General features: G+C 34.8%; 1 protein-coding gene across 1 annotated transcript; it reads right to left on the bottom strand.

Annotated features, from left to right (window-relative positions):
* Positions 1-4,306: 4,306 nt before the first annotated feature.
* Positions 4,307-5,501, bottom strand: LOC111379600. The gene is made up of 4 exons (XM_023003008.1): positions 5,456-5,501; positions 5,316-5,398; positions 5,164-5,202; positions 4,307-5,080 (listed from the first exon to the last, which is right to left on the bottom strand). Exons 1-4 carry the CDS (start codon positions 5,499-5,501, stop codon positions 4,307-4,309), a joined length of 942 nt encoding a protein of 313 aa, XP_022858776.1.
* Between the last annotated feature and the right edge of the window lie 3,668 nt (positions 5,502-9,169).

Here is a 9,169-nt window from a genome sequence, read left to right as displayed (position 1 = left end):
TTAAATACATGCCCACATCATGGTTTTGATAAATGGCGTACTATAAGTTTCTTTTATAAGGGCCTAACTCCTGAAACAAAACAATTTGTAGAAACGATGTGCAATGGTGAATTTTTAGATAAAGATCCAGATGAAGCTTTGGAATTTCTAGATCATCTAGCTGAAAATTCTCAATCTTGGCAAACAGTAAAACCAATAGAAAACTCAATTAGATCTAGTCTTGCTAGTTCTAGTGGAGGAAAATATCAATTGCGTCAAGATGATGATCTAAATGCTAGGATTGATTGTTTGTCTAGAAAGGTTGAAGCTATGGAATTAAGGAAAGTAAAGGAAGTTAAACCCATGCAAAATGATGAAATTTGTAGCATTTGTGAAACTTTTGGTCATCCTATGCATGATTGTCCTAACATCTCAATTTTCAAAGAAGTTTTATATGATCAAACCAATGCTATGAACACTTTCAAAAAGCTTTTTCCTTATCCATACTCAAAAACATATAATCAACAATGGAGAAATCATCCCAACTTTAGTTGGAGAGATGATAATCGTGTTCATATATCTCAACCTCAAGGGCTTTCAAAATTTCCTTCTTTTCCACCACCACAATCAAAGACTCTTAAGGAAACATTACAGCCTTTTCTGCAAGGACAAGCAAATATTAATAATCAAACTTCACAAGCCATCAACTTAGCACGCGATTTATGTAACGTGATTTTTAAACTGCAAGTGTACAATGTCAAGTTTTGTAATATAGTAAAGAAGTCAGGATGTCAAACCAACAAGGATTGATATTCAAATCAATTGAGTACTATAATTATTTTAGCTTTCCCTTTATTTAGACGATCAAATTTTGAGTCAATGTTTTTATGCTAAATTAAAATTAAATAAGATGAACAATGCAAGTAAACGAGGGCAAATTATGAAGTTTCTTATCAAATTATGAATGCCTAGAGAATGATTTCACCATACATTCGACAATATTTTTCAACTGTATAACTATTTCTATCAATCTTTCCAAAATTTATAGGCAAGAATGCTAAAGTGATTCTATTTCCCTCTCTCGAGCGCCAAATAAAATCTATATTTGTATATTAATTCCAATATCTTTATTCCGAATTAAAAATATAAAAATTATCAAGCACGTGGTTCTTAATTAAAACAAGCCTCAAAGATTCGCACTTTCTCTCGAAACCTACGAAATCTAGGTTATGTTGTCTTAGATCACGCCTAAATTTGCCTCTCTTGAGCGCCAAAATTTAGAAAATCAAATCAGTCAATTAGTCATTGCACACAAACAACATGAATAAATAAATGGAAAGATCAATTGAAATAATTAAAATGGAATCCAAACATGTCTAAAGTAGGCTACATGATACCCTAGGATTAAAATTTAGTGCATAATTAAAAGAATTGACGTGAATAAATTAATAAGAAAGAACATAGAGAAGAAAAGGAATAGAAAAACTCGTTTTTGCCGCTCAATTTCTTTTTCCATTGTTGCCAAATTCTCTCAATTAACTTCCTCTTCTTTAATTGTAATGACCAGTTGTGGGTTTGTCTCCATATTTTTGCAATTGCCGATTGCTTCCAGATTTCCTTGCTCATTCTTCCCGCTTTTAATTAGGTCTTTTAGGTAGTATTTATAGTCTCCTAAGCGTTGGACAATTTTGGGTTGGAATGGGCTGAGAAAGAAATCCAAAAATATCAAAATACGTTTACCCGCATAGGTGGTGCCACAGCACTGCCCTTACTGTTAAATCCAGATTCATTAGCACCACGATGCCCGGTTCGGGGTGGAAAATTACTTCTACGTGTCCTTCAAAATTTTGAGCATAACTTTCTCGTCCAATGTCCAATTGAGATGACTCAAAGCTCGTTAGAAAGCTAACTCAAAGGGGTACAAATTTTCTTTAGATATTATTCTCCGCTTCAATCGTTTGCTATGTCAAAAATGAGTCTCAATGTGAGGCTGAAATTTCGGAGTACAACTTTCCGGTTGGAAATTGATTTGTGATCATATTTTGACTAAATTTGATCCCTTTGACAGTTTTTTTCATCCAATTGACTCCTAGCATGCTTGGATCTTCATTGCGAGGTTCAACACAACTTTTCAATATTTGCGCTTTAGTCCCCGAACTTTGGATCTCTTAAATTTAGCAATTTTCTCCAATTTCGCCAACTTTTGCTTATTTCTTTCAATTTCATCAACCTACATCACCACATCAAAACACACAATAAAAAGCTCTAAAACACTCTCAAGAGTAACAAAATAACAAATTAGGTGGCATAAATATTATGAGTGTAGAGCACTGATCAAATACCCCCAAACTTAGTATTTTGCTTGTCCTCGAGCAAACATCAAACGAAAGAAAATCATTAACAAGTACACAAGCACAGCTAAAACAAACAAAATCACTTAAAAGACACGTTATGTTAGACACCTTGCCTTTGTAGCTCAAGATTAAAAACATAGCGTCAAATTCATGAATTACTTCAAAGCTATAATGCACAAATCAAATTCTCGCCTATTCAATGCAACTGGGTGTGTGTGTGTGGAGAGTTAAGCGCAACGCTGTACAATAATAAATTGACCCAATTCCCAACCTTAAAAGTCAAATATTTTCTTGCTTCGCTCGTGGGATTCACACATCCCCAAGCTTGTTTTCTTTTCTCTTCCCAAGGTGTATTCTCAAGTTGATTTTTCAATACTAATTTCTTACATCGCTCAAGTTTGGTTAGATTTCACTATTGCAGTTCAACATATCAACAGATAAGGATTCGCCTTATTTTTGACTGCTTCAACCTCTCATCAAAGGTCTAATCCTTTAAAACAAGTGTTCGGGGCTTAATCAAGGTATGTGATATCAAATTTCTTTTCTTTATTTTTTTTCAAATATAAATTTATTCTTTAAACACCCTTTGTATGGACGTCACTCCCTTAAGCTTTCTAAATGACCCTATAGCGAGCTTTAGTCTGAGGACTCCCAAATCAAACGACTTTAGGGCACCAGGTTTTAAACCCTTATAGGCTTAATCACTCGAGTCATAAAGGCTATGAAGTGACAATTCACAATGAGATTATTAAAGTTGTCCTCATTGGGATCTTTTTTTTATGCAATGATTAGTGTAATACCCCTTATTTAACATCAATTCTCGAAAATCGACCTCTAACTTTAGGTTTTCACCCAATTTTCATCCTATTAGTCTCAGACAATCCACACAAAATTTAGCACACACGAAATCCGCATTTATGTCCAAATTTCCCTACAAAAGCTTAATCTACCAAACATCCTATATTTAGTTTAAGGGTAATATGATGTTCAAAGGTTGTTTGAGTTTAGCATCTAAGTTCTCTAATCCAACCTATAAACATGAATCAACATACTCATGCACAACACCACAATCAACTCACGTGCAAAAATAATTTCCGTTTTACATAAATAAGGAAAAATCTAACTCAAGCACATAACTTATCCATAAGCCATAAATCAACACATGTTCTCAATTACACAAATCAATATCGGCAAGGCTATCTAACTCACACAAGAATGCAAAATTAAAATTTTTTTTTTCTTAACAGTGCACCCTAATAAGAAAATTTAAAAAAATTGCACACAAATCACACAAAATAAAAAAAAATATGCAGGCAATTAGAAAATTTATGATACACCCCCAAACTTAAACTAAACATTTTGCCCAATGTTAAATTAAAAGAAAAGGAGGAAAAATTTCCCTAAATTGTCTGAATTGCCAATGATGGTGTGGTGCTATGATGCTGGACTTGATTGATACTTCTTCTAGTTTCTCCCCTAAACTTGATATTTATCCAGTTACTCTTCATCAATTTGTTTGATTGTTCCACGATGTCAAGTTTCTGGAAATTGAAAATGTAGATATTAAATTCATGGAACAAGTGTTACTTAACTTGAGCATCTAATAACCAACTAGACTGCTCAAAGACCTAAGGGAGATGAGGTAGGGCTGATGAATTCATAAATAAAAAAATTTTGAAATGAAATAAACTCTCCTAGAATTCAAAACAAATAAAATAAGATAAAATAAGTGAAAATGTAAGAACGCTTGGGTTGGCTCCCAAGAAGCGCTTCTTTATAGTCACTAGCTTGACTCAACTGCAATGCCTACAGTGGATCCTCAGGTAGCACATTTCTCTTGTTTCTGAACTTTATCTTCAGCTTTGTATTCTTCTTCATTGTAAGATGGTGAACAAACTTAGGCTGTTTTGACCCTGGTATGGCTTTCAAGATCTCTTTTGGTTTGGCAATGTTTGGAGGTTCCAAATGCCTATCTACATAACTCTTTTTTTTTTGTCAGGTGGGTCAGCTTCTTGAGCTAAGATGAAATCCACTGCTTTCTTCATTTCTGAGTCATTACCATTAGTAGATGCATCCCTTGTTGAGTAATTAATTTCCATGTATTGCACCAATAGATCATAAAATAATTCCATTTTTTCTCTGTTTCTTGCAATTACTTCAGCTGATTGGATCATTTTGCAAGTGTCAACTTTTCCTTTCCCTGGGGCTTTCTTTTCTTGATGGATGTTGAAAGTTACTTGCTCTTCATTAACTCTTAGCATCAACTTTCCTTCTTGCACATCAATCAATGCTCTTCTAGTAGCAAGGAAAGGTCGGCTAAGAATCAATGGTACTTTCTCATCCTCTTCCATGTCCAATACCACAAAGTCCACCGGAAAGATGAACTTATCAACCTTCACCAACATATCTTCAATAATACCTTTAGGATATGTTATCGCTCTGTCCATCAGTTGCAAGGTAAGGGTTGTGGGATTCACTTTTCCAACATCAAACTTTTTGAACACTGATAAGGGCATCAAGTTTATAGTAGCTCCAAGGTCACATAGTGCCCTATCAAATGCGATATCAATAATATTGCACGGGATGTTAAAGCTACCTGGATCTTTCAATTTGTGAGGGAGCTTCTTCTGAAGTATGGCACTACACTCCTCTATCAGCTTAACAGTCTCAAATTCCTCCAACTTTCTCTTCTTTGACATCACTTCCTTTAAGAACTTTGGCATAGTTAGGCCTTTAGCCCAAGGTTTCTGTAAAGGGAATGTTGATGTGGATTTTCTTGAAGACCTCCAGAAACTTTGCAATTTTTTCATCAAACTCCTTCTTCAAATACCTCTACGGGAATGGTAGTAGGGGCTTCAAGATAAGTGGGCTGTCCGGAAATGAAATTGAGTAAGGCTTATAAATCTTATTTGTTGCCTCTGCCTCAGTTTTCTACCCTTCAGTCTACTTTTCCATTGCAAGAATGGGATTCGATGTAGGTACCCAAACCTCTCTAAGCTTGCGTTCTTCAACAGGTTTACCACTTCTTAGGGTGATAGCATTGCAGTGTTCTCGTGGGTTAACCTCTGTGTCACTGGGAAATTGTCCTTCTTGTTAAGACTATATTGTAGTTGCTATCTGACCAATCTGCACCTCCAAATTCTTTACTGTAGCCCCTAAGTTGGTCATATGTGTCTCAATACTGTCAAGTCTTACCTAATCTTCGTTGAACCTCGATCTGGTCTCCGAAATGAAGGTTCCTAAAATATCTTCCAGTGATGGCTTTTGCTCAAACGCTTGATTATTGAACCCCTGATAGTAGTTATTTCCTAAGTAGTTTCCCTTTTGATTGAAATTCCAATCATTCATATACTTAAGTTCTTCATTCTCCCTTTCAACTTTTTGGTATGCAGTGGATGTAACCATAATAGATTCTGATTTCTTTTGTGATCCATGTGAAGTCAATGCAGCTATTTGATTAGTGAGAGATGACATTTGAGCTGCAAGGACGATTATAGGATCTACTTCATAAAGGCCAGCAACTTTCTTTGCACTTGAACGCTCACTCGGCCATTGATAGCTATTAGTAGCTATCTCATCCAATAATGCATAAGCCTCATTTGGAGTTTTGGATAATAGTTCACCTCCTGCTGCAGAATCTACCACTATCCGTGTCTGACCATTCAAACCGTTGTAGAAGGTTTGTATCTACAACCAATCTGGGTAACCATGCTGAGGACATCTTCTGAATAGATCTTTATATCTCTCCCATGCCTCATAGAATGGTTCAAAGTCTAATTGTCGAAACTGTCCAATTTCACTCCGTAATTGCGCTGCCTGTGAAGGTGGAAAGAATTTTACAAGAAACTTCTGCGCTAACCCCTCCCAAGTTGTGATAGATCCATACGGCAATGATTGGAACCATGCCTTGGCTTTGTCTCTTAGGGAAAAGGAAAATAGATGGAGTCAGATTGCATCTTTAGTAAAGCCATTCATTTTTACTGTATCACAGATTTCTAGAAAGGACCCCAAATGAGCATTTGGGTCTTCTGTTGGAGCTCCACCAAACTGATTATGTTGCACCATGTGTATAAGTCCTGGCTTCAATTCGAAATTGTTTGCAGCAATTACTGGGCGTGCGATGCCAGAATAGTTGTCATTGACAACCGACCTTATGTAGTCTCGAATAGCCCTTTGTTGGTTATCCTTATTGGCTGCTCTAGCATCCTATTCTGCCATTGCTTCTCGTTCGTTTCTTTGTATGCCTTTGAGAATACAAAATGTGCGTTCTGGTTCAGGATCAACAGGTAGTAGGTCTAGATTTCTCTCCCTTCGCATAAACAGCTAAAAATAACCACAAGGAAGCCCTTAAAGATAGACACAAAAAGAATAAAATAAAAATAAAAATTACGATAGAAATAAAAATATAAAGTAAACTGAAAGCTAATTGGTAATAATATCAATTGAATTCAAATAAATCAATCCCCGGCAACGGCGCCAAAAACTTGGCACGCGATTTATGCAACGTGATTTTTAAACTGCAAGTGTACCATGTCAAGTTTTGTAATATAGTAAAGATGTTAGGATGTCGAACCCACAATGATTGATATTCGAATCAATTGAGTACTATAATTATTTTAGCTTTCCCTCTATTTGGACGATCAAATTTTAAGTTAATGTTTTTATGCTAAGATGAATGATGCAAGTAAACGAGGGCGAATTATGAAGTTTCTTGTCAAATTATGAATGCCTAGGGAATGATTTCACCGTACATTCGATAATATTTTTCAATCGTATAACTAGTTCTATCAATCTTTCCAAAATTTATAGGCAAGAACACTAAAGTGATTCTATTTCCCTCTCTCAAGCGCCAAATAACAGTCTAATATCTCTATTCCGAATTAAAAATATAAAAATTATCAAGCACGTGGTTCTTAATTAAAACAAGCCTCAAAGATTTGCACTTTCTCTCGAAACCTATGAAATCTAGGTTATGTTGTCTTAGGTCACGCCTAAATTTGTCTCTCTTGAGTGCCAAAATTTAGAACATCAAATCAGTCAATTAGTGGCCGATTAATTGAAAACATTGCGCACAACAACATAAATAAATAAATGGAAAGATCAATTGAAATAATTAAAACGGAATCCAAACATGTCTAAAGTAGGCTACATGATACCCTAGGATTAAAATTTAGTGCATAATTAAAGGAATTGACGTGAATAAATTAATAAGAAAGAACATAGAGAAGAAAAGGAATAGAAAAACTCGTTTTTGCTGCTCGATTTCTTCTTCCATTGTTGCCAAATTCTCTCAATTGGCTTCCTCTTCTTTAATTGTATTGACCAGTCATGGGTTTGTCTCCTGATTATTGCAATTGCCGGCTGCTTCCAGATTTCTTTGCTCGTTCTCTCTCCTCTTAATTAGGTCTTTTAGGTAGTATTTATAGTCTCCTCAAGTGTTGGATGATTTTGGGTTGGAATGGGCCGAGAAATAAATCCAAAAATATCAAAATACGTTTATCCGCATAGGCGGCGCCAAGGCGCTCGGTTCGGGGTGGAAAATTCCTTCTACATGTCCTTCAGTATTTTCAGCATGACTTTCTCCTCCAATGTCCAATTGAGGTGATTCAAAGCTTGTTAGAAAGCTAACTCAAAGGGGTACAAATTTTCTTCAGATATTATTCTCCGCTTCAATCGTTTCCTATGTCAAAAATGGGTCTCAAATGCACAAATACCTGTAATTTTAGGTCGTCCCTTTCTTGCTACTTCAAAAGCATTAATAAGCTGTAGAAATGATATCTTGAAACTCTCTTTTGGAAATATGACCGTGGAAACGAATTTTTTTAACATTTGCAAGAAACATAGAGATAAAGATGATTTACATGAAGTAGATTTTATCGAACAACTTGTTGATGATCTGTTCATCGCTACATCTTCATCTGATACACTAGAATTTGAATTTAAAGATAATTCTAAAAATTTGCATATAATTTCTTTATTGAATTCTTTTCAAAAGAAAAAGACAAGTGATTGAAAATCAAAGTTTGAAAAATTATCGCAACTATCCAATATTTCCATGATTTCAAGTGTTCAAGAGCCAAAGCTCGATTTGAAACCATTTTTTGAGAATTTCTCTAGATTGGAAAAGTCCGTTGCTTTACATGATTCTAAGGATTGATATCATTTTCTCTTTATTTTATTTTGTATGTTTCTTTTTAGTTTTATAATGTTGTATGTTTGTTTTAGGTGTGTTTCTTTTATTGTCGTTTTTTTTTCACTAATGAAATTGAAGGTTCATTTAGGCCAAGTTTATGCATACTTTCAAGGTAAAGCTCAAAACCCGTCCCTTTGTTCAAAATTTTGCTCCTTACTGTCCTTCATATATTTTGCACATTTAATCTTTACATTGAAGACAATGTTTCAGTTAGGTTGGGGGGAAAGGAATAAAAAAAAATGTTCTTACGGACCGACAATAATATTTGAAATTGTTTTTTATATTATTGTGACTAGGAGATACTGTTTTGATTTAGTTTAAGCTTGTTCATGTTAGACTAATCTACATTGAGCACAATAATCATGAAAATCACATATTATTTAGATTGGATCAATGGATAGAATATGTATAATTGACTATGACCAAAAAATAAAAAAATCCTACTAAACCAATTCTAGGATAGTTTGGGGTGGTTGAGCTATTGTAGAGAGACATTCAGGTAGATGTGGATTCCATGTGTGTTAAATTTTGTGTGGATTGCTTAAGACCAATGGGATGATAATCAGGTGAAAATCTTAAGTTAAAGATCGATTTTTGAGAATAAGTGTTTAATGAGGGGCATTGCACTAATCATTGTATAGAA

Source organism: Olea europaea, unplaced genomic scaffold, assembly GCF_002742605.1.
Source record: "Olea europaea var. sylvestris unplaced genomic scaffold, O_europaea_v1 scaffold2009, whole genome shotgun sequence".
Taxonomy (NCBI): domain Eukaryota; kingdom Viridiplantae; phylum Streptophyta; class Magnoliopsida; order Lamiales; family Oleaceae; genus Olea; species Olea europaea.
Note: the sequence above shows the minus strand (reverse complement) of the source record. Positions and strands in the feature narration are given on the sequence as shown.

What these genes read in the sequence shown, in the direction of transcription:
- LOC111379600 (XM_023003008.1), bottom strand. Translation starts at nt 5,501, where the DNA reads ATGACCAACTTAGGGGCTACAGTAAAGAATTTGGAGGTGCAGATTG. An exon ending in GAATTTGGAGGTGCAGATTG is followed by an intron (nt 5,399 to 5,455) that starts GTCAGATAGCAA and finishes CCAGTGACACAG; the next exon opens with AGGTTAACCCACGAGAACAC. An exon ending in GCAAGCTTAGAGAGGTTTGG is followed by an intron (nt 5,203 to 5,315) that starts GTACCTACATCG and finishes ATTTCCGGACAG; the next exon opens with CCCACTTATCTTGAAGCCCC.